The sequence below is a fragment of the Bombina bombina genome, chromosome 2, assembly GCF_027579735.1.
Source record: "Bombina bombina isolate aBomBom1 chromosome 2, aBomBom1.pri, whole genome shotgun sequence".
NCBI lineage: Eukaryota > Metazoa > Chordata > Amphibia > Anura > Bombinatoridae > Bombina > Bombina bombina.
The window spans coordinates 1,089,542,657-1,089,569,170 of record NC_069500.1 but is presented as its reverse complement, the minus strand read 5'-3'; the positions used below and the strand labels follow the sequence as shown (position 1 = coordinate 1,089,569,170).

The 26,514-nt window shown below is 41.4% G+C and overlaps 1 protein-coding gene across 3 annotated transcripts in view; it reads right to left on the bottom strand.

Moving 5' to 3' along the window:
- Positions 1-26,514, bottom strand: part of ARHGAP10 (Rho GTPase activating protein 10) — a 784,460-nt gene that overhangs the window by 261,477 nt on the left and 496,469 nt on the right. For all 3 annotated transcript variants that reach the window (XM_053703724.1, XM_053703722.1, XM_053703725.1), the window contains exon 18: positions 25,269-25,428. In XM_053703724.1, the coding sequence (XP_053559699.1) occupies positions 25,269-25,428 (160 nt within the window). The remainder of the gene's footprint in view (positions 1-25,268; positions 25,429-26,514) is intronic.

Genomic DNA, 26,514 nt, shown 5'->3' with positions numbered 1-26,514 from the left:
ATACTGCTGGATTGCCTTCCTGCTGCCAAACTCTGCCTGTCTTGACCATTCTCTGCCTTCATCTTATTGCCATGAAGGACTACCCTGTCTACCATGAGTACTGCATAACTCATTTCATAAACTCCCTCTGTTCTGGGATATTTCCTATCCTTCCACTTGAAGCTGGGATAAGAAGACTACGGGCCAAGTTTGGTCTGATAGAGAAATATCTCACAAGCATTACACTGCAATGCCAATAACTTACTGTATTAAGGGATAACTTTTAATTAAATACATATTTTTAGACTGGATAATTTCAACAATATCAAAAATGCAGAGAGAGATCAAAAGGAAGGAAAAAAGATCATCACTCGCATTTCTAAGTATTTTCTAAAAACCCTTAATGACTAGTGACGTACCCTGTACGTTGCTGATCTTTCTATGGGGCTTGTTTTTTTTAACAGCACAGTTTCTCCACCAGCAGTGAAACCGTGTTATTTCAGGAAGCACCTGCAGGAGGGAGGGAGGCTATAGTACTGCAGTCTTTATGCTGGTGGTGAGAGCCATCCTATTAAAGACATGAAAACCCTTAACGTCTAGAGACATACAGGGTACTTTGTGGTTGTTAAGCTTTTAAAGGGATATCAAACCCCAACATGTTCTTTTGTGACTCAGACAGAGCATACCAGTTTTAAAAAGTTTCCAATATACTTCTATTAAGAAATTTGGAATTCTGTGTTGAAGAGATACTTAGGAGCACTATATGGCAGGAAATAGTACTGCCACCTAGTGTTCTTGCAAATACAGAACATTCTTGCTAAACTGCAGCCATATAGTGCTTCAGAAACGCCCCTGCTTATTAACAAAAGATACTTAGAAATCCAAGAAAAATTGATCATAGAAGTTAATTAGAAAGTTGTTTAAAATCGCACGCTCTATCTGAATCATCAAAGAAAAATGTTGTGTTTTATATCCCTTTATCAACAACCAGCAGTGATTCTAGAAAATATTGTTAGGCAATAGGAAACGTCTAGAATGTCAACCTTTGAAGACTGAATGTAAATGGATCCATCTGTTAAACACAGTTAGACTACGTCTCAAATGACTATAATAATTATTCTGTTTATCTGTTAGGTTGGAGAGATGATCCTGCATCCATCTGTAGGTAATCTTAGTACAATTTAGTTTTCACAGAAAGGAAATAGATATTAGTTCATTTAGGAAAGGAAACATAATAGTTATTTGATTAATCTTCTGTGCTATACTAAACATTTTATGTCAGAACAAAATAAATGAGTGTGAATGAAATTTTGTAATAACATATTAATCAGTATTAGTTACTAAATAATGTTTAAATAAAATACGTTGCATTTAAACGATTGCTACATCATTTTGAATTTAATAGTTAGCATACATAAAAATGGAACATTAATAAGTATATTGTCTTTGATTCGGTGGAGTTAATACAGCTGTTCTGTCTACCTGCGTCTAACTTTTCAGAGAGTATGTGACCTATTTTACCACTTTATTCAGTTTGGATTTCCTAATTACAATAAGTGCCCATGGGATTTTATAAGAAAGTGATGTAGTTAATATCTGTTTCATTAAGGAAAAGCAGAAGAGAAAATAAGTCCGTAGCACCCATCTATTTAATGATAATCAAGCAATTTTAAAAGAAGCAAAATTATGAATTTTAAGTTTGTTTTTCAATATAATTTAAGATCAGCACAAACGTAGCAGCGATAAAACAAGTACAATATAATGGGGGCAGTTGTGATTTTAATTTTTGTTAAATCATGTTATCATATTTCTCTTAAGAATAGGCTACAAGGCTTTTATTTATACATAAAACATACAGTGATGGTCATCTAGCATGACCAAAAATAAACCAGTAGCATGCATGATAGAGTGCACAGTGGTTTGGCTGTTTAAAATGACTAAGGATGCATTGAGTAACCAATGAGTAGCTAATGCCAAATAGATTGCTATCTAGGCCAACAGAAAAGAGGTAAACTAACCAATTAGCATATGTATTTTAATATGCCTTATATGAGTCAATAAATCAAAATTAAACAGCTCCTATTGATTAAGTGTAAGAGTTAATTTTACATACGTATATGTTATAGGCAGGGGCCCCTAGTTATCAAGCCGTCAACCTCAAATACGCTGGAATTCCGCAGCGTATTTCTGGCGAGGCTGATTCGCCTTAGTTATCAAGCCCTAGATACCGGCAAAAGTAGAATTTTGTGACGTAAGCTTCGATCCGCCGGACTCAGTCCGACACAGATCGATTCTTACGTCACTCCAGATGTTCCGCACACAAGTGTGGCACAATCTGACTACTTTGCTAGTTATCAAAAAACTAGCAGGTACGCTCGGCACTTTTCCGGCCCAGCGTACTTGGTTTTCAAACCGCCGCCCTGGAGGCGGCGGATCCCATAGGAATCAATGGGAGTCTGAACATAGCGAAAGTTCATGTTCGCTGCTGCCAGACATCCCATTGATTCCTATGGGAGCTGTCTACACCTAACACCCTAACATGTACCCCGAGTTTAAACACCCCTAATCTGTCCCCCCTACACCGCCGCACTAAATAAAGTTATTAACCCCTAAACCGCCGCTCCCGGAGCCCACCGCAAGATATACTAAATATGTTAACCCCTAATCCGCCGCTCCCGGTCCCCGCCGCAACTATAATATATGTATTAACCCCTAAACCGCCGCTCCCGGTCCCCGCCACAACTATAATATATGTATTAACCCCTAAACCGCTGCTCCCAGACCACGCCGCCACCTACATTATACTTATTAACCCCTATCCTGCCCCCCATATACCGTCGCCACTTATAATAAAGTTATTAACCCCTATCCTGCGGATCCCGGACCTCGCTGCAACTAAATAAATAGTTTAACCCATAAACCGCCACTCCCGGACCCCGCCGCAACCTATATTAATCTTATTAACCCCTAATCTGCCCCCCCTACACCGTTGCCACCTATAATAAATTTATTAACCCCTATCCTGCCCTCCCTACACCGCCTAAGTCTAACACTAACCCTAATACCCCCCTAACTTAAATATTAATTTGTTCCGATCAGCCAATAGAATGCGAGCTCAATCTGATTGGCTGATAGGATCAGCCAATCGGATTGAACTTCAATCTGATTGGCTGATTCAATCAGCCAATCAGATTTTTCCTACCTTAATTCCGATTGGCTGATAGAATCCTATCAGCCAATCGGAGTTGAAGGGACGCCATCTTGGATGACGTCCCTTAAAGGAACCATCATTCAGTCGTCGGACGTCGGGGAAGAAGGATGTTCCGCGCCGGCGGGATGACGATGGATCCGGAAGAAAGAAGATTGAAGACGCCACTTGGAAGATGACATCGCCCGGATGGAAGACTTCTTCAGCGCCGCCTGGATGATGACTTCATCGGATGGAAGACTTCTTCAGCGCGCCTTGGATGATGACTTCTGCCGCTCCGGATCTCCTCTTCGGTTCCATCGGTGGTCGGCTGGCTGAAGACGACTCAAGGTAGGATGATCTTCAGGGGGGTAGTGTTAGGTTTATTTAAGGGGGGTTTGGGTTAGATTAGGGGTATGTGGGTGGTGGGTTTTAATGTTGGGGGGGTTTGTATTTTTCTTTTACAGGCAAAAGAGCAGAATTCTTTGGGGCATGCCCCGCAAAAGGCCCTTTTAAGGGCTGGTAAGGTAAAAGAGCTTTGAACTTTATAAATTTAGAATAGGGTAGGGCATTTTTTTATTTTTGGGGGGTTTGTTATTTTATTAGGGGGCTTAGATTAGGTGTAAGTAGCTTAAAATTGTTGTAATATTTTTTAAATGTTTGTAACTTTTATTTAGTTTATTTTTTGTAACTTAGCTTTTTTTATTTTTTGTACTTTAGTTAGTTTATTTAATTGTAGTTATTTGTAGGTAATGTATTTAATTAATTTAATGATAGTGTAGTGTTAGGTTTAATTGTAACTTAGGTTAGGATTTATTTTACAGGTAATTTTGTATTTCTTTTAGCTAGGTAGTTATTAAATAGTTAATAACTATTTAATAACTATTCTAACTAGCTAAAATAAATACAAAGTTACCTGTAAAATAAATATAAATCCTAAAATAGCTACAATGTAATTATTAATTACATTGTAGCTATCTTACGGCTAGATTTAGAGTTTTGTCGGTAACGACCCGTGAATCTAACGCTGGCTTTTTTCTGGCCGCACCTTTAAAATAACTCTGGTATTGAGAGTCCACAGAATGGCTGCGTTAGGCTCCAAAAAAGGAGCGTAGAGCATATTTAACGCAACTTCAACTCTCGATACCAGAATTGCTTACGGACGCGGCCAGCCTCAAAAACGTGCTCGTGCACGATTCCCCCATAGGAAACAATGGGGCTGTTTGAGCTGAAAAAAAACCTAACACCTGCAAAAAAAAGCAGCGTTCAGCTCCTAACGCAGCCCCATTGTTTGCTATGGGGAAACACTTCCTACGTCTGCACCTAACACCCTAACATGTACCCCGAGTCTAAACACCCCTAACCTTACACTTATTAACCCCTAATCTGTCGCCCCCGCTATCGCTGGCCCCTGTATATTATTTTTAACCCCTAATCTGCCGCTCCGTAAACCGCCGCTACTTACATTATCCCTATGTACCCCTAATCTGCTGCCCCTAACACCGCCGACCCCTATATTATATTTATTAACCCCTAATCTGCCCCCCACAACGTCGCCTCCACCTGCCTACACTTATTAACCCCTAATCTGCCGAGCGGACCGCACCGCTATTATTATAAAGTTATTAACCCCTAATCCGCTTCACTAACCCTATAATAAATAGTATTAATCCCTAATCTGCCCTCCCTAACATCGCCGACACCTAACTTCAATTATTAACCCCTAATCTGCCGACTGGAGCTCACCGCTATTCTAATAAATGTATTAACCCCTAAAGCTAAGTCTAACCCTAACTCTAACACCCCCCTAAATTAAATATAATTTTAATCTAACGAAATTAATTAACTCTTATTAAATAAATTATTCCTATTTAAAGCTAAATACTTACCTGTAAAATAAATCCTTATATAGCTACAATATAAATTATAATGATATTATAGCTATTTTAGGATTAATATTTATTTTACAGGTAACTTTGTATTTATTTTAACCAGGTACAATAGCTATTAAATAGTTAAGAACTATTTAATAGCTAAAATAGTTAAAATAATTACAAAATTACCTGTAAAATAAATCCTAACCTAAGTTACAATTAAACCTAACACTACACTATCAATAAATTAATTAAATAAAATACCTATAATTATCTACAATTAAACCTAACACTACACTATCAATAAATAAATTAAATACAATTCCTACAAATAAATACAATGAAATAAACTAACTAAAGTACAAAAAATAAAAAAGAACTAAGTTACAAAAAATAAAAAAATATTTACAAACATTAGAAATATATTACAACAGTTTTAAACTAATTACACCTACTCTAAGCCCCCTAATAAAATAACAAAGCCCCCCAAAATAAAAAAATGCCCTACCCTATTCTAAATTACTAAAGTTCAAAGCTCTTTTACCTTACCAGCCCTGAACAGGGCCCTTTGCGGGGCATGCCCCAAGAAGTTCAGCTCTTTTGCCTGTAAAAAAAAACATACAATACCCCCCCCCAACATTACAACCCACCACCCACATACCCCTAATCTAACCCAAACCCCCCTTAAATAAACCTAACACTAAGCCCCTGAAGATCTCCCTACCTTGAGTCGTCTTCACCCAGCCGAGCCAAGCGGAGCAAGAAGAGGTCCTCCATCCGGTAGAAGTCTTCATCCAAGCGGGGCAGAAGAGGTCTTCCATCCGATTGAAGTCTTCATCCAAGAGGCATCTTCTATCGTCATCCATCCGGAGCGGAGCGGCAGCATCCTGAAGACCTCCGATGCGGAACATCCATCCTGGCCGACGACTGAACGACGAATGACGGTTCCTTTAAATGACGTCATCCAAGATGGCGTCCCTCGAATTCCGATTGGCTGATAGGATTCTATCAGCCAATCGGAATTAAGGTAGGAATATTCTGATTGGCTGATGGAATCAGCCAATCAGAATCAAGTTCAATCCGATTGGCTGATCCAATCAGCCAATCAGATTGAGCTTGCATTCTATTGGCTGATCGGAACAGCTTTAACTTAGGCGAAATTTTGCAGGTCCGCGGCGGCGATGGTAGGCGAGCTTAGGCGGGCGTATTGAACCGGCGAAGGCAGGTAAAGTAGACACGTTGATAACTACCCCCCAAAGTGTGAAATTCAAGCATTCTTTTATGCAAAGTATGAAATGAGTTTATGAGGAGATTTTATTCTGATCTTATATACTTTATTTAAGCATTTCATAGAATGCCTAGCTAATCTATAGCATGCCTAGCATTTTTTATCGCCAGTGTTTGTGCTCGTCGGGCTTACCGCTGGTATTACGAGTAGAAAGTAAACGCTTGCGGTAAGCCTCTAATCGCCCACACATGTATACACAGATACATATGTACACACATAAGACTATATACTAAATACTGTATATATATATATATATATATATATATATATATATATATATATGTATATATATATATGCGCGCATTGGAGCCATTTGCAGTTAAGTAGAACATATATAGGCTGCATGTAATGTACTACTCATGTATGGGGCACAGGATAGACTGCATGTAATGTATTACTCATGTATGGAGCACAGGCTAGGCTGCATGTAATGTATTACTCATGTATGGAGCACAGGGTAGACTGCATGTGATGTACTACTCATGTATGGGGCACAGGGTAGACTGCATGTAATGTACTACTCATGTATGGGGCACAGGGTAGACTGCATGTAATGTACTACTCGTGTATGGGGCACAGGATAGGCTGCATGTAATGTACTACTCGTGTATGGGGCACATGATAGGCTGCATGTACTGTACTACTCATGTATGGGGCACAGGATATGCTGCATGTAATGTACTACTCATTTATGGGGCACAGGATAGGCTGCATGCAATGTATTTCTCATGTATGGGGCACAGGATAGGCTGCATGTAATGTATTACTCATGTATGGGGCACAAGGTAGGCTGCATATACTGTACTACTCATGTATGGGGCACAGGGTAGGCTGCATATACTGTACTACTTATGTGTGGGCACATGATAGGCTGCATGTAATGTACTACTCATGTATGGGGCAAAGGATAGGCTGCATGTACTGTACTACTCATGTATGGGGCACATGATATGCTGCATGTATTGTACTACTCATGTATGGGGCACAGGCTAGGCTGCATGTACTGTACTACTCATGTATAGGGCACAGGCTAGGCTGCATGTACTGTACTACTCATGTATAGGGCACAGGCTAGGCTGCATGTAATGTACTACTCATGCATGGGCACAGGATAGGCTGCATGTAATGTACTACTCATGTAAGGGCACAGGGCAGGCTACATGCAATGTACTACTCATGTATGGGCACAGGATAGACTGCATGTACTGTACTATTCATGTATGGGGCACAGGATATGCTGCATGTACTTTACTACTCATCTAAGGGCACAGAGTAGGCTGCATGTAATGTACTACTCATGTATGGGCACAGGATAGGCTGCATGTAATGTACTACTCATATATGGGGAACAGGGTAGGCTGCATGTAATGTACTACTCGTTTATGGGCACAGGGCAGGCTGCATGTAATGTACTACTCGTGTATGGGCACAGGGCAGGCTGCATGTAATGTACTACTCGTGTATGGGCACAGGGCAGGCTGCATGTAATGTACTACTCGTGTATGGGCACAGGATAGGCTGCATGCACTGTACTACTTATGTATGGGCACAGGATAGGCTGCATGCACTGTACTACTTATGTATAGGCACAGGATAGGCTGCATGTAATGTACTACTCATGTATGGGGCACAGGATAGGCTGCATGCACTGTACTACTTATGTATGGGCACAGGATAGGCTGCATGCACTGTACTACTTATGTATAGGCACAGGATAGGCTGCATGTAATGTACTACTCATGTATGGGCACAGGGTAGGTAGCATGTACTGTACTACTCATGTATGGGCAGAGGATAGGCTGCATTTAATGTTCTACTCATGCATGGGCATCTGGTTTCCCCCATTACTCTTAGGGAGACCCAAGAGTAATTTGCATGAATATAAAAAGAGAGAGAGAGACGCACTCAGCAGAGACAGAACAAAAGCTAGAAAAACTTCCATGCCTGTTCATTTTCATTGCCACTCAGGGTGCATACTCTTTTGTAAAAGTATGCAAAGAGGACCATGTTGCCGCCTCCACAGAAGCTTCATTTTTGAAAGCCCAGGAAGAGGAGACAGCCCTAGTGGAATGAGCCGTAATTCTCTCAGGAGGCTGCTGTCTCATAAGCTAAACGTATAACACTTCTTAACCAAAGGGAAAGGGTAGTAGAAGTGGCCTTCTGACCTTTATGCTTTCCAGAGAAAACAACAAACAGGGCAGAAGATTGCCGAAAATCTTTGGTTGCTTGAAGGCAAAATTTCAGAGCACGCACAACATCCAGGTTATGCAAAAGACGTTCCTTATGGGAAGAAGGATTAGGGCAAAAAGAAGGAACACAATCCGACACAACCTTAGGGAGAAAACCCCACTAAGTACAAAAAACCGCCTTATCTACATGAAAAATAAGGTACAGGGAATCGCACTGCAGAGCCAAAAGCTCAGAAACTCTGTGAGCGGAAGAAATAGCAAGAAGAAACAAAACCTTCCAAGATAACAATTTTATATCAACAACATGCATCGGCTCAAATGGAGCCTGCACAAAAACTTTAAGTACAAGGTTAAGGCTCCAAGGAGGAGCAACAGGTTTAAACACAGGCCTGATTCTGACCAGGGCCTGAACAAAAGCTTGAACATCTTGCAAATCTGCCAGACGTTTGTGCAAAAGAATAGACAGTGCAGAAATCTGACCCTTCAGAATACTCACTGACAAACCTTTCTCCAGGTCAGCCTGAAGAAAAGATAAAATGCGGGGGCTCCTCACCCGGATCCAGGAGAAACCCTTAGATTCACACCAATAAAGGTATTTACGCCATACCTTATGGTAAATCTTGCGAGTAACAGGTTTACGAGTCTGAAGCATAGTATCAATGACCGCCTCAGAAAAACCCTGTCTAGTCAAAACTAGGCATTCAATCTCCAAGCAGTCAGCTTCAGAGAATCCAGATTTGGATGGAGGAATGGACCTTGAAGTAGAAGGTCCTTCCTCAGAGGTAACCTTCAAGGTTGAAGAGATGACATCTTCAATAGATCCGCAAACCAGATCCTGCAAGGCGTTGACTGTCAAGGCAATGAAGATTGCTCTCAACTACAAGATGTTTATGGGAAGAGAAGACTCCTCCCAAGTAAACAGGCCCTGAGCTTTTAGAGATCCCCAGATTGCTCCCCAGCCTAACAGGCTGGCATCCTTAGTCACAATCACCCAGGAAGGTCTCAGGAAGCAAGTGCCCCGAGACAGATGTTCCTGTGAAATCCACCACGAGAGAGAGTCTCATAATAGGGGATCCAGATCTATCCTCTGCGAGAGATCTGATAGGTCTCTGTTCCATTGACTGAGCATGCATAGTTGCAGAGGTCTCAGATGGAACCAAGCAAATTAATGATGTCAATGGAAGCAACCATCAGACCAATCACCTCCATGAATTGAGCCACTGATGGACGAATAGCAGACTGGAGAGAAAGGTACGAAGCAAGAAGTTTGGATTTTATGAGAGACGGGAAAATCTTCATGGATTTGTAGCTGGAACAAGGGAACTCTTTTCCAGATTCACTTTCCATCCGTAGGAACGTAGAAAAGATAACATCTCTGTATGAGATTTTGCTAGTTGAAAAGATGATGCCTGAACCAAGATGTCGTCTAGGCAAAGCGCCACTGCAATTCCCTAGGATCTGACCACTGCCAAAAGAGCCCCCAGAACCTTTGTAAATACTCCGTGGCACAACCAAATGGAAGTACAACAAACTGGAAATGCTTGTCCAGAAAGGCAAACCTTAGAAACTGGTGATCCCTGTGAATGGGAACATGTAGATACGTGTCCATCAGGTCTATGGTCGTCATGAACTGAGCAAAAATTAGAATTCTGGTGACCCTTAGGTCTATTCTTCTTGTCCTAAGGTAGGAAAGATCCTTTTCCATCCACAATTTCAGAAATGATTTCCGCCAGACCAGGACCAAATAAAATTTCACCTTTACAAGGTAAAGACAAAAGCTTGGCTTTTGAAGTTACATCAGCCGACCAGGATTTTAACCACAGAGCTCTGAGAGGTAGAACAGTGAAGCTAGACATCTTAGCTCCTAGTCTAATCACCTGCATGTTAGCATCGCAGATAAAGGTATTGGCCAGTTTAAGCCTAGCTTGGATCTCCTCCATCGTTGTCTCTTCACGCCTTAGGCTTGTTCTTCTTATCCTGCGGTAAAAAGGCACCTTTGCCTCCAGTAACTGTGGAGATAATTGAGTCCAGGCCTGGACCAAATAAAATATTTCCCTTAAAAGGGAGGGAAAGAAGTCTAGACTTAGAAGTCATGTCCGCAGACCAGGACTTCAGCCAGAGTGCCCTACGGGCTTAAACAGAAAAACCTAAAGCCTTAGCATTCAGGCGAATAATTTGCATATTTGCATCACAAATAAAATAATTAGCCACCCTTAAGGCCTTAATTCTTTCCTGGATCACGTCGAGGGGACCCTCCTCCTCGATCAACTCAGATAAGTAGTCGCACCAGTGGGTAGTCGCTCCAGCAACCGCAGCAACATCCGCTGCCCATTGAAACAAATATCCCTTATGTTAAAACATCTTTCTGAACAGCGTTTCTATCTTATTATCCATGGGCTCTTTAAACGACAAACTATCCTCAAGATGGATAGTAGTGCATTTAGCAAGCGTGGAGATAGCGCCATCCATCTTGGGGATGGAGTCCCACAACTCCAATTGATAGTCCGGGACAGGGAACAATTTCTTAAATGAAGACGAAAGGGAAAAGGAAGAACCAATCCTTTCCCATTTATTCTTAATAATGTTTGCCATTTTTACAGGAACCGGGAAAGTTTGTGGTACAACCCTGTCCTCGTAGACTTTATCTAATTTAGGAATCAAAGGTTCCTCTAGCAATTTGGGCTCTGGAACCTTTAACGTAGCCAAAACTTCCTTCAACAGACAGCGTAAATGTTCAATCCTAAATCTAAAATCTGGTTCCTCTGCAGATGGAGGTTTAGAGGCAGCAGATTCCGACCCAGAAAGTGCACCCTCTGGAGTATCAGGAGGCGCCTTCCTCATTGGATAATCTCGTATCAGATGAATTCAATAAACTAGTTGATGACCCCTGGGAAGGATAGTAATATTTCAGCAGGAGGATTAGGAGTGCTATGGGAAGCTGCATGTGTATTAGATGACTGTAGGGTGCGCAACTCACGGGACGGAGACTCCTCAGAGGTGGATGGCTAAGTAGTATCAAACATATAAATCTTCTTTGACGTGATTACTTTATCAAGGCATGTGGAATATATATATATATAGACAGGTACTAGACTTGGGTAAAGAGGAAGTAACCTCTAACGCATCAAAATCTTCCTTAGCTTGAGCTTACAAAGTAGACTATAGATTAATAAGAAATACCCCCAATGGCTGGGGCACTCACCACCTCCTATGACCGAGACAAAAGAGAAAACACTTTTGTTTTTTCTTCTCCAGTAAACCGCACGGTCAGGAAAGAGGAAATACGTGTGACCACACCTGGTGACATGGTGTGCAATGCAGGACCGCCCCTGATATAATAGCAAAAAAGCGGGCCAAGCCTTTCAGGCTGCGCAGCTCACAAAACGAAAGTAAAAACCTGTACGTTCCAACATCTGCCTGAGCCCAAAAACCATCTCCCACATGTCGCAGAATAATCAAATATACTTATGTGATTAATCCCCACTGTTGAATAATCCCCCTCAAAATATATTAACCATTGATTCCATACAGATAAAAGGAGCCACACTGTGACACTGTCTTCTGGCGTTATCATATGTGTAAAAAATGAAACAATTTTACCGGAAACTATGCCGTGGAACAGAAACACAGCCTCTCAAGTGTGACAGTCCTGTAGCATCGCTTCTGACATGGACTTGAGTGATGGAAGCAGGCAGTGAAACTCGTCAACACTGATTGCTTAGGAGCTGTTAATACGAGTCTGGATGGGTTTGCAGAAAGACTATCCCTGCATCTCCAGACTAACTTTCGTCAATGCTCTCCCTGAGAGACTGACAAGACTACTTAAAACTCCAGTCCCATTTCGAAAGGGTAGATACCCTTCATATAATTTAATGCATATCTACTCGACCTATTAACCCTTCAGCCAGCCACTTAGAGTAATGGCATTTAAAATGTCCTTTGACATTTAGCCAGCTGCTACTGGTCTTAAGTCCCATATGTTGATCCACAAGAGGAATTAACCTCCCAAGTGCTGTCCTTCAATACCTAGAAGGTAAAAGGCACTTACCTGTGGATCCAGTTGCAGGGCAGGAACAGATATTTAGGTGTGATAGATACTCCACTCTCTATCAGGGACCTAAAGAAAAACTTATGCTTACCTGATAATTTCATTTCCATCGTGGGGAGGAGAGTCCACTGCTTCATTCATCACTTTTGGGAAATAAGAACCTGGCCACCAGGAGGAGGGAAAGACACCAAAGCCAAAGGCTTAAATACCCCCCCCCCCCCCCCCCACACACACACACTTTACTCATCCCCCAGTCATTCTGCCAAGGGAACAAGGAACAGCAGGAGAAATATCAGAAGAAGAATAAAAATAAATTTAGGTCCGCCCACTGGAGAACGGGCGGGTGCAGTGGACTCTCCTCCCCACGATGGAAATTAAATTATCAGGTAAGCATAATTTGTCAAATAGACGAAATGTTATATGTAAGATCTGTTGAGAAAATAAAGATTAAAAAAAAAGATCTGTTGAGAAAATAAAGATTAAAAAAAAAAAATAGACGAAAGGTAAAGAGTGATCCTTAAAAAGTAGTTTTCTTCTTTATTTATTCAGCAACCTTAAACAACAGAGCTTAAAAACAATTATGCAGGTATGTCATGGCAAAGGTCCAATCTGCCCTACATGTTTCGGCTATTCCTTATTCATGGACATAATTGGCTGCCATTTGCTCTGCCCTATATGCATTTTACACATATCCTATTGGACAATGCAAATCCTAATGATTAACACCTATGTACCTTGTAATACCAAGCAATGTCTTTGGCTAGTGTGGCTTACTATCATGACTATTTGTAAGGTCATATAGTTTAATAATGATAAATGCATACAATACATCAAACTTTTAGACTATTATACTTTGAATTATCACGGTTAGCCTTGCATTACCAAATTCAAAGACTTTAAAGGGACATGAAACCCAATTTTTTTTTCATGCTTTAGAAATAACATGCAATTTTAAACAACTTTCTAATTTACTTCTATTATCTAATTTGCTTCATTTTCTTGATATCCTTTGCTGAAAGCATATCTAAATATGCTCAGTCGCTGCTGATTGGTGGCTGCACATAGATGCCTCGTGTGATTGGCTCCCCCATGTGCATTGCTATTTCTTCAACAAAGAATATCTAAAGAATTAAGCAAATTAGATAATAGAAGTAAATTGGAATGTTGTTTAAAATTGTATTCTCTATCTGAATCATGAAAGAAAAATTTGGGGTTTAATGTCCCTTTAATAAAACCTCAAATATTGATAAGCCTCAAAGTGAACATGTTATCACTGTTTATCAGTTATGGTGCTTCCAAGCAATAATTGCACTTGTCCCATCACACAATTGGAACTTTTTTCATTATTATTTGTAAAGTATTACTTAATTTATCCACATGATTCTATCTATTCCCATATATAAATATACTAATACTTAACCAGCACTATACATTGTAAATGCAATGATTTGCTATTTAACTAATAGATCATAGATTGGTAAAACCTGTATGGAATAATAATATTAGATAATAATAAGATAGAATTTATTTAACATGCAAATTGATGTGATGGATAACGTGCGCACCGTTAGATAGCTAGCCACATATCTTAAAGGCTGGTCGCACACATTGTATACATGACTAGAACCCTATGTGCTGGTATGCACTGATTAGTTTCTCCTCCAGAAATAAATGACATCCCCCTCTATGTTGAAGCCATAGGGTCTCCTGGTTTTCAATTTAAAAATCCAAAATGTTCTGTGCAGCATTAACCGAGCTGTTCTATCGCCCCCCCCCCCCCGGTGGGTTTCCGAACACACTCAATCACCTGCCACAACAGTGATGACACATCACCCCCATGTGCAGATATAAAGTGCTTTGAGAGACCAGAGCATTCATCATCGTGGGAGTTGTCATTGAGGTGCTCCCTTATTCTGAAGCGTGCCTCCCTGGTAGTGCACCCAACACATTGCCCATTGCATAATGAGCACTCCACCAAATATACCAAAAAGGTGGTCCTACAATTGGTGCAACTGGTGATGTCCAAAACCCTATTGGTGGTTTCGATTGGAAATTAGAGGCAACTTTGCAGTGTTGACATGCTATGCACTTAGAGTAATGGCATTTAAAATGTCCTTTGACATTTAGCCAGCTGCTACTGGTCTTAACTTTGTTCCTTAGCATACTAGGAGCTATCAAATTCTCTATAGTGCATGCACGTCGTGATACAAAGTTGCATACTTTGGATACATATTCCTTCAGGCTATCCTCTGCTGTCAATATAGGCAGATGTTTACTGACTATTTGGCAGATATCATTGAATTGCAAGCTGTAGGTCGTGACTAGTGTTGATCTGAGTGCATCATAGCCTCTTCTATTGTTAGTTAATATCTTGGGAACCCCCATAACATGCTGTTCCGATCTAGTCTGCTGACCTCCAGCTGTGCTCTATTAATCACTTTTTGTGAGTAGCCTCTCTCTGTCAAGAGCTGTTTTAGTACTTAGCACTCTCTGTTAAAGTCCTACTCCAAGGAGCAGTTTCATTTGATCCTCATGAACTGCCCCTTGGCAACCCCAAACCCTGTGTGGCAAGGGTGATTACTCTTTACATGAAGCAAAGAGTTGGATGTGATGGGCTTACAATACAGAGTAGTAAGAATCCTCCCACTCAATGTGTCTCCCTTCAATTAAACATCCAAATAGGGTATGGTATCAGCTTCAATCTGCAAGGTGAATTCAAGGCCCACCTCATTAGAATTGAGGTAGGCCACAAACTCTTGCACTTCTCCGGCTTCTCCCACTGAAACGAATAGAAGATCATCAATAAATCTCTTGTAAGATATGATTTTCTCTCTGAAGGGGTTAATGTCTCCAAAGATGTGGGACAGCTCGCACCAACCCATAAATAGAATGGCATATAATGAGGCAAATTTTGCCCCCCATTGCTGTCCCGCGTCTTTGGAGATAGAAGGTGTCTTCGAACTTGAAATAGTTGCGGGTGAGGAGGAATTAGAGGGCTTCTAATATAAATTCTATGAAATCCACATGATAATTACTAAAATGTTGTAATATATACTTCACAGCTTTAATGCCGTGTACATGTGGAATTGCCGAGTAGAGACCCACTACATCCACATACAATCATTCCCCCACTCAACACCCTCCATGATCTTCATCAGGTGTGTGGTGTCTTTAAGGTAAGATGGCAAAAGATGGATGATTGGTTGCAGAAGGGACTCAACCCAACCCGATAGTTTTTCAAAAAGAGACCCTATACCCGAAACAATCATTCTTCCTTTCACCTCCTCCAAGGTTTTATGCACATTGGGGAGGTGATGGAATATAGGGATAACCCGCCTTTGAACCAACAAATAATCAAAGGTTTCAGGATCAAAGAATCCCCTCATCAGACCGTTATCCAACAGGTGAAGTAACTCAGTACCAAATCTCTCTGTCGGATTATAACTTAACTCATTGTATACCTGAATGTCAGTTAGCTGTCGTAGTGCCTCTTTAATATATTCAGTCCTTTCCATGACAACTAAACAGCCCCCCTTCTCTGCCTGTTTTATTACAATATCTTACCTTTTACCCAGCTGGTTCAATGCCATTTTATAATCATGGCTTAAATTATGTGTTACTTTATTGTTCTGAGAGTTTGATTAGATCTTCTTCTACTCTGCGATGAAACGCCTCCAAGAAGGGACCCCTGAGTTGGTGGGGTAGAAGATAGATTTAGGCTTGCATCCCAAATGATTGGTCTTAGTATTACCCACAGGATATGAGCTAAGAACCCCTAACTCATGAAGGGTCAAATAATCCACTCCCTCTTTGAAATCTATGTCAGAAATGTGGGAAACATTAGGTTGGCTTTCTACCATATCATTTGTACTTATGGCATTATCCATTAATTCTATATCTTCTGTGGTATCATGAACCCAGAAAAATGTATTCAGTGTTAGATCCCTGACAAGCCTGTTAATATCAACAATAGTTTCAAAAAGATTAAACTTATTTGTGGGAACAAACCCTAATCCCAAACTTAAAACCTCTACCTGTGAGTCAGTTTTTGACAAGTTTATAACTTTAAAACCTTGTATTTGTTGCGCACATTCCTCCTTGGCTGGGCCCTGACTTTTCCCTTTTCTCCTTGGCCTATGTTTCCTCCTCCTTCTACTCCTTTGGGGGCTACCTGAAAAACCTGCTCCTTAGTAGTAGTGACTACTGCTTGCGTTGTAAATGTGGGTGGTCTAATGTCCCCTTCACTGTCACTAAGAAACTCTTGCTGTCGTCTATCCGTGACATTACCTCTTGGTTTAGAGCTAGTACTTAACACTCTCTGTTTAAGTCCTCCTCCAAGGAGCAGTTTCATTTGATCCTCATGAATTGCCCCTTGGCAACCCCAAACCCTGTGTGGCAAGGGTGATTACTCTTTGCATGAAGCAAAGAGTTGGATGTGATGGGCTTACAATACAGAGTAGTAAGAATCCTCCCACTCAATGTGTCTCCCTTCAATTAAACATCCAAATAGGGTATGGTATCAGCTTCAATCTGCAAGGTGAATTCAAGGTCCACCTCATTAGAATTGAGGTAGGCCACAGACTCTTGCACTTCTCCGGCTTCTCCCACTGAAACGAATAGGAGATAATCAATAAATCTCTTGTAAGATATGATTTTCTCTCTGAAGGGGTTAATGTCTCCAAAGATGTGGGACAGCTCCCACCAACCCATAAATAGAATGGCATATGATGGGGCAAATTTTGCCCCCCATCGCTGTCCCATGTCTTTGGAGATAGAAGGTGTCTTCGAACTTGAAATAGTTGCGGGTGAGGAGGAATTAGAGGGCTTCTAATATAAATTCTATGAAATCCACATGATAATTACTAAAATGTTGTAATATATACTTCACAGCTTTAATGCCATGTACATGTGGAATTGCGGAGTAGAGACCCACTATATCCACATACAATCATTCCCCCACTCAACACCCTCCATGATCTTCATCAGGTGTGTGGTGTCTTTAAGGTAAGATGGCAAAAGATGGATGATTGGTTGCAGAAGGGACTCAACCCAACCCGATAGTTTTTCAAAAAGAGACCCTATACCCGAAACAATCATTCTTCCTTTCACCTCCTCCAAGGTTTTATGCACATTGGGGAGGTGATGGAATATAGGGATAACCCGCCTTTGAACCAACAAATAATCAAAGGTTTCAGGATCAAAGAATCCCCTCATCAGACCGTCATCCAACAGGTGACGTAACTCAGTACCAAATCTCTCTGTCGGATTATAACTTAACTCATTGTATACCTGAATGTCAGTTAGCTGTCGTAGTGCCTCTTTAATATATTCAGTCCTTTCCATGACAACTAAACAGCCCCCCTTGTCTGCCTGTTTTATTACAATATCTTACCTTTTACCCAGCTGGTTCAATGCCATTTTATAATCATGGCTTAAATTATGTGTTACTTTATTGGGTTTTTCTGAGAGTTTGATTAGATCTTCATCTACTCTGCGATAAAACGCCTCCAAGAAGGGACCCCTGAGTTGGTGGGGTAGAAGATAGATTTAGGCTTGCATCCCAAATGATTGGTCTTAGTATTACCCACAGGATATGAGCTAAGAGCCCCTAATTCATGAAGGGTCAAATAATCCACTCCCTCTTTGAAATCTATAATGTCAGAAATGTGGGAAACATTAGGTTGGCTTTCTACTATATAATTTGTACTTATGGCATTATCCATTAATTCTATATCTTCTGTGGTATCATGAACCCAGAAAAATGTATTCAGTGTTAGATCCCTGACAAGCCTGTTAATATCAACAATAGTTTCAAAAAGATTAAACTTATATGTGGGAACAAACCCTAATCCCAAACTTAAAACCTCTACCTGTGAGTCAGGTTTATAACTTTAAAACCTTGTATTTGTTGTGTACATTCTTCCTTGGCTGGGCCCTGACTTTTCCCTTTTCTCCTTGGCCTATGTTTCCTCCTCCTTCTACTCCTTTGGGGGCTACCTGAAAAACCTGCTCCTTAGTAGTAGTGACTACTGCTTGCGTTGTAAATGTGGGTGGTCTAATGTCCCCTTCACTGTCACTAAGAAACTCTTGCTGTCGTCTATCCGTGACATTACCTCTTGGTTTAGAGCTTGTAGTTAAATTGGTTTTGTGCACTAATATCATTCTTGAGTCAGTGGGTATACTAGGTGTTTTTTCCAAAACACTTTTAGGTGCGGTCACATGTGCTTCATCATCAGAAGGACCACTGGAGTCATCAGTACAGTAATCGTCAGGTCTATTGTCAGGTTCCTCGTCTGTACTCTCTACGTCTGAGAATGTTACTTTTTTTCTCGTCCCCACTGGCTCCCCTTTGGACCAATTCCTGTTCTTCCTAAATCTAGGCCTATTTGCTCTAGGGCCTGCCTTAGTATGCCAGATGTATACTTTGTTATTGAGAAAATCGTTGTTATCCCTTCTAAATTTCCTTAGTTTAAAATGATCAATCTCTGTTCTAAACTTAATGATTGTATCACTTAACAACTTATCCAATTCATTATACTTAGGATGTTCAAAGAACTCATTTAATTGAGCTTGTATGTTATTCAACTCCTCTCCGATCTTGGCCAGTTGACCTTGCTTAAACCGTATAATTAATTGCATAAGCCTCTTGGAGCAGTCACTCAGTATTTTATTCCAATCATGTATAAAAGTGGCATCTTCAACTTGAAAGCAAGGAAATGTGTGTAACCTTAACCCCCTAGGTATCAAATCAAGGGTCAAATATTTTTCCAATGATCTTTGGTCCCACCAAGTTTTATATTCCTTCACTAGGGTACATTCCATAGCCAAAAATACATCACTGATGGATAACACCTCTCTTTGTTTTACAAAAGTGTCCTTAAGTGTTAATCTCTCGAGATCCAAATCAGAAATGGATCTTAACGAAAAAAGTTTTGCTGTTTCCATGTTGGTACTGTTATATAATCAGTAATACGTTATATGTTTCTAACAAGTTAGTATGAAGACAGTTCCTAAACAGAGTATGTGGAGGAACAAAACAAAAGCCAATGTAATTTAAACAGTCACTCCCTCACATATTCCCAAGGTTTGCACACTTCGCAATTTATGCACTGTGATCAGATGAACATCCTATGACACTCCTCTCCCGTGCAGTTGAACCACTTGTCTTGGGGGGGTCTGCACACAGTTTAGGAACCCTCAGATATTATGGGAGACTAATTTAATAATAATTTATGTTTCCATCTAAAGGGGAGGAGTACACTGCTTCTTTTATCACTTTTGGGAACAAATACCCAAGCTCTAGAGGACACTGAATGAAGAAAACGGGAGGGTAAAGGAGGTGGACCCTATTCTGAGGGCACTACAGCCTGCAGAACCTTTCTCCCAAAAGCTGCTTTCGCCAAAGCAAAAACATCAAATTTGTAAAATTTTGCAAAGGTATGTAAGGATGACCAGATTGCCGCCTTACAAATCTGCTCCATAGAAGCCTCATTCTTAAAGGTCCAAGAAGAGGCCATAGTCGAGTGATCCGTAATCCTCTGAGGAGGCCTGTGTCCCGCTGTCTCATAAGCCAGACAAATCATACTCCTCAACCAAAAAGATAGAGAAGTTGCAGAGGCCCTCTGCCCCCTGCGCCTTCCGGAATACACAACGAATAAAGACGACGTCTGTCTGAACTCCTTTGTGTCTTGAAGATAAAACTTCAAGGCCCAAACCACATCCAGATTATGAAGTAATCTCTCTTTCGAAGAGGAAGGGTTACGACACAAGGAAGGAACCACTATTTCCTGGTTAATGTTACGACTCAACACTACCTTGGGAAGAAATCCATAACCGGTTCACAGAACGGATTTGTCAGCATGAAAAACCAAGTAAGGGGGCTCAAATTGTAAGGCCGCCAACTCAGAGACTCTGCGTGCCAATGCAATAGCCAATAACAACAGGACCTTCCATGAGAGAATCTTAATGTCCAGGGCATGCATAGGCTCAAACGGAGCCCTCTGCAAACCTTAAGCACCAAGTTTAAGCTCCAGGGAGGAGCCGGATTCCTGAAGACCGGTCTAATCCTAACCTGAGCTTGAACAAAGGACTGAATGTCCAGAAGCTTTGCAAGCTTCATATGCAACAGTACGATAAAGCTGAGATCTGTCCCCTAAGGGAGCTGGCGGCAAGACCCTTATCCGGACCGTCCTGGAGAAAGGTCAAAATCCTGGATACCTTGACCTTGTGCCATGGGTATCCTCTTTCCACACAGGACAAGTAGGTCCTCCACACCTTGTGGTAGATGCGTCTAGTGACCAGTTTCCTGGCCTGGACGAGAGTGTCGATCACTCTCTCCGAAAAACCCCTTTTGGCTAAGACTAGGCGTTCAATCTCCACGCAGTAAGCCTCAGAGACTCAATATTTTGATGTATAAAAGGACCTTGAACTAGCAGATCTTTATGACAAGGTAACTTCCACAGCGTATATGACGACATCAACACTAGATCCGCAAACCACGTCCTCCACAGCCACAACGGAGCAATCAGAATAGCCGAAGCTTGATCCTGCTCGATGTGAGCCACTACTCAAGGTAGTAGAGACAACGGTGGAAATATGTAGATTAGGTTGAAGCCCCAGGGTACCGCCAAGGTGTCTATCAGTTCCGCCTGGGGATCCCTGGATTGCGACCCTTATCTGAGTAGCTTGCAATTGAGTCTGGACGACATGAGATCTATTTCCGGCGTTCCCATCTACTGCAGATCTCCGCAAACATCTCGGGGTGGAGAGACCATTCCCCTAGAGGAAACGTCTGTCTGCTCAAAAAATCTGCTTCCCAGTTGTCCACACCTGGAATGTGGATCGCTGAGAGAGAACAATTCCAGAATTCAAGATACTTCCCACATTGCTAGGGAGCTTCTCGTCCCCCCCCTGGTGGTTTATATAAGCCACTGAGGTGATGTTGTCCAATTGGAATTTTATGAATTTGGACGACCCCAGAGGGGGCCAACCCTTCAGAGCGTTGAATAATGCTCAAAGTTCCAGAATATTTATAGGTAGATTCGAGTCCATCTGCCTTGTGCCTTTCTGGCACCTCAAACGGCTCCCCATCCTGATAGACTCGCATCCGTGGTTACAATCTCCCTGGATGGTCTCAGGAAGGAAGTCCCCTAGGACAACTGGCCCAGTCAGGTCCACCAAGACAGGGACTCCCTCACCGATCTGTCCAGAGATATCTGTTGAGACAAATCTGAATGATCGCCGTTCCATTGTTTCAACATGCACAGCTGCAGCGAATGGAATGACATCTATGCTGGATACCATGAGCCCGATTACCTCTGTACACCTGACCACAGATGTTCTGGAGGATGTCTGCAGGGCTAGACAGTTGGACGCAAGCTTGCAATGTCTCTGGTCCATCAGAAATATCTTCATCGCAGAAGAATCTAGTATCGTACCCAGGAACTGCACCCTGTTGCTTGGGACCAATGAACTCATTCCTTCGTTTATATTCCACCCGTGGGATCGAAGTAGAAAAAGGAGAGCTCTTGAATGATCCTCCGCCAGACTGTAGGATGGAGCCTGGACCAGGATATCGTCCAGATACGAAGTCATTGCAATCCCTCTGGCTCTCGCTACTGCAAGAATAGCTCCCAGAACCTTTGTAAAGACTCTTGGGGCCATCACTAGAACAAACGGAAGGGCCACAAACTGGAAGTGCTGGTCCAGGAAGGCGAACCTTAGAAATTTGAAGTGATCCTTGTGGATTGGAACATGAAGGTAAGCATCCTTCAGGTATATAGTTGTCATGAATAGCCCCTCTTGAACCAGGGGCAATATTGACCTGATGGTCTCCATCTTGAACGATGGGACTGACAAAAACTTGTTTAAGGCCTTTAGGTCCAGAATTGGACAAAACGTGCCCTCCTTCTTTGGGACCACGAAAAGGTTTGTATAATACCCCAGACCTCTTTCTGCTGGAGAAACTGGGATGGTTGCCCCAAGATAATAAGAGATCCCTCACACACCCTGGTCTTGAAAATATGTTTGACAGGAGGAATCTGAATCTGGACAAATACTATTTAAAACCTATCCTGCTCCCCTGGGCGACGACCTCCAGGACCCAAGGGTCTGTAACGTCTCCTCTCCAGGCCCCTGCAAAAAAAGAGATAGTCTGCCCCCTACCTAGTCCAAGGATGGGTCGGGGGCCGCCCCTTCATGCCGACTTTGACTCGGCGGGCTTCTTATTTTGCTTGGACTTGCTCCAAAGGTTTGCTGACTTCCAAGATCCCTTGGATTGCTCAGATTTTGTGGAAGGCTGCTGGCACTGAGACTTGTCTGCACGAAAAGGGAGGAAAAATAGATCCCTTAGGTTTGGCTTTCTTATCCTAAGGTAAGAAGGCAACCTTGCCACCCGTGACTGTAGATATGATAGAATCCAGGCCCGGGTCAAACAAAACCTTCCCCTTGAATGGGGTAGGGAAAGCAAGCGAGGCTTAGACGTCATGTCAGCAGACTATGATTTTAGCCACAGAACCCTGCAAACTAAACCAGAAAACCCTGATGTCTTAGCATTCAGGCGAATAATCTGCATGTTAGCATCAAAAATGAATGAATGTGCTACCCTTAAGGCTTTGATTTGATCCAAAATCTCCTCGAGGGGGGTCTCCACCTTGACCATTGCTGATAGTGCATCACTCCAATAAGTAGCCACACCAGCGACTGCCGCCGCCGGTTGGAAAACGAACCCCGTCAGTTGGAACATCTTCCGCAACATGGACTCAATCTGTTTATCCATGGGTTCCTTAAAAGAGGAGCTATCCTCAAGTGGAATAGTCGTTCTCTTAGCGAGCATGGAGATAGCACCATCCACCTTAGGGACGGTTCCCCACAGTTGAAGCTGTGCGTCCGGAACGAGGAACAGCTTCTTAAAAGAAGACTAGGGAGAAAAGTGTGAACCCAGTTTCTCCCATTCATTTTTAATAATGTTCGCCATTTTAATAGGAACCGGGAAGGCCCGGGGCACTACCCTGTTCTCGTAAACCCTATCCAGTTTAGGGGTCGAAGGTTCCTCTGGTAGTTTCGGTTCCAGAACCTCCAGCGTAGCAAGCACTTCCTTCAACAGGAAACGCAAATGCTCCATCTTAAATTTGAAATCTGCGCGGATGGAGGCATAGAAGTAGCCAATTCCCACCCAGAAGCGACATCCTCCGATAAGTCGGAATTGTCCTCCTCCGCGGATAATCTGTCCGAGATATCCATTGGAGTCGAAGACCCCTGAGACGGATAGCAGTGCCGTACCTTCCGCTTGTGCTTAATAGGATGAGGCATTTATGGCCACAGAAACCGCCGTCTGCAACTGATGGTCGAAGTCTGGAGGCCAAAGGGCCCCTCCCGCAGGGGGATTAGTAGTGCCCTGGGGAACTGTGTGTGTAATCGGAGATGCTTGTAGGGAATGCACCTACAAGGGACAGAGAACCCTCAGAGGTGGACGGCATGCTGCCCCTTTCCCTATACTTTGTATTGACAAATTGTTAATAAAGTTGCGCGGTAACGTCATCACGTCATTGCGCGTGATGTCACTGCGCAAAACGTGATGCCCCGGCGATGCCTGTCACTCTACAGGCACGATCGCTGGGGAAGGAGCGGGTGGGAGCCCCCAGATCTCCCTAAAGGTGGGAGAGTGCTAGAGACAGCTCTGAGCCGTTATTAGCACCAGAGTGGGAAACTATCTGACGGCTCAGAGCCATCATTAGCACTCAAAGGGTTAATTAAACTTTTGCACATATATTTGTGTTGAGTTTAGCTTTTATTAAGAAAACGTTCTAATCTAAGAATACTTCAAAGATGATGCAATGTTTATCAGAAGATTTTTCTTTCCTTAAGTTTTCAGATACCATTTCATTCATCATATTTTCTCATGTCTTTTTTATTCCATTTGCAATGAGTTTGTGTTTCACAATTTTCAATTTGTTTGTAAAGCGTCCCCCCTGTTGTCTATTCTATTATACTTTGCAGAAAAAAGGCTAGGCATGCTTCAAAATACCTAGGCATTCTAGTTAAAGTATATGAGATCAAAATTAAATAAGCTAATTTCATACTTTCACACTTTGCCTGTAACATATGTATATACTGTGATTGTTTGATAGTGGTCACATGATACAGGACACAGGAAAATGGAAGTAACTGAAATTTGTCAGAAAAAATATTTGCTACTTATTTGAAATTCAGACTGTTTTTGGATTGTTTTTTTATCATGCATTTATTGATTATTCAAATCTACTGTATTTAATGGTCCTTGTTAACCTATTTATAATTTAATTATGAAAAAGAAATGTTTTATTGCAGAAACAATTAAATTATAGACCTGCTTAAATAATGACAAGTATGATTTGGCTAGTGCATTACTGCTCTGGAGCACTGCATAGGCTAGTCACATATTTATATGCAAGCACGAATGTAATAATAAAATAGAGACTGAAAGGGAAAGGGAGAAGGGGGGTGGAGCCAGATAGATATAGAGGAGAGAAGAAGAACCAAAACGTGTTAAATCAGATGGTGTAGGAGAAGGGTAAAAGACTGCTGAAGAGAAAGCAAGAGATTAAAGAGCGAAGGTTGGTGCCGCATAAATGTTCTTATATGCAGCTGTATTTCAGTACATATTTTCAGATATGGAGCAAGACATAATAGCTAGCAATTTCTACAATTATTATTAAGCAATTACCTTCTCGTGGTTTTCTATAAGGATTTCAACCACAATGTTTTGAAACTTTAAATCCATTATAGCTGCAACAGTTTCCTCCTGGGGTCTCATTAATGTTGGGCCAAACACTACTCCGAGATTAGCCACAGTCATCAGATTATCTTTGGCATGTTCTGAAACACTTAAAAGAAACAAAAATTGTCATTACTTGTGTAGAGAAATGAAGTTAATATGTTAACCAGTTGAGAGTATCAGCACATCGTTTTAAACTTAAATTGATTGGATAGAGAATGACATTTAAACAATTTACTTTTGTTATCAATTTTGCTCAGTTCTCTTGGAATCCTCTGTTAAAAAAGCAATCATAGGAGAGCTCAGGAGCATGCATGTGTCTTAAGTCATCTGGCAGCAGTGTTTGCAACATTGTTTATGGCAGTTATTTATAGCTATAAGCACTGCTGCCATTGACCATTATAGACGTGCTAGGTTTAGTTTTCAACAAAGAATACCAAAAAAACAAAAGCAGCAAATTTCATAATAGAAGTAAACTGGAAAGCTGTTTCAAATTGCATTCAATATCTGAATCGTGAAAGATTAAATTTTGACTTTACTGTCCTTTTAAATAAAGTATTTTCTGGCATATAATATATTTCCCTTTAAAAATTATATTTTTCAAATGAAAATGATTAATTTGCTATGGTTTTAAACCGGACAGAAGATCTAGAACAGGGAGGCCCAAATTATTTTGCATGGTAGGTCGATCACGTATGGAAAAACTAGCCATGGACCATATTACATTATACCCACACATAATAAACATAGCATCTAAAAATTGCATTATAATAACATTTCAGTAAATACATAAGAAAATTAAAGAGACAGTGCACTGTAAAATTGCACTTTTGCATGTGAGCAAGACCTGACAGAAAAAGATTACTTCTAGAGATGGTTACGCTCGAGCGTGACCGTTAAATTGCTTGCCACTTGTAACCTAGCCGAAATGTTTTCAAATTATCTGTGTTACTTTAACAAATTAGGACAAAACTTTGCACATTTCTGTGTATCTTACAAATTACATTGCACTTGGTATTTTCTCTATTGTAAAATAAAACACAGCTTTAGAAAGTGGGAGGGACAGGGAAGTTTGATTGGCTGACCAGGGTAGTTCTCAGGGTATGTCTGAAGCTCTCTAACAAGTCTTGTGAAATGCTATTAGCAGTTTGCACAAGCTGGTCTCACAAAATTATTTCACCAGCTCTTTGCTCAA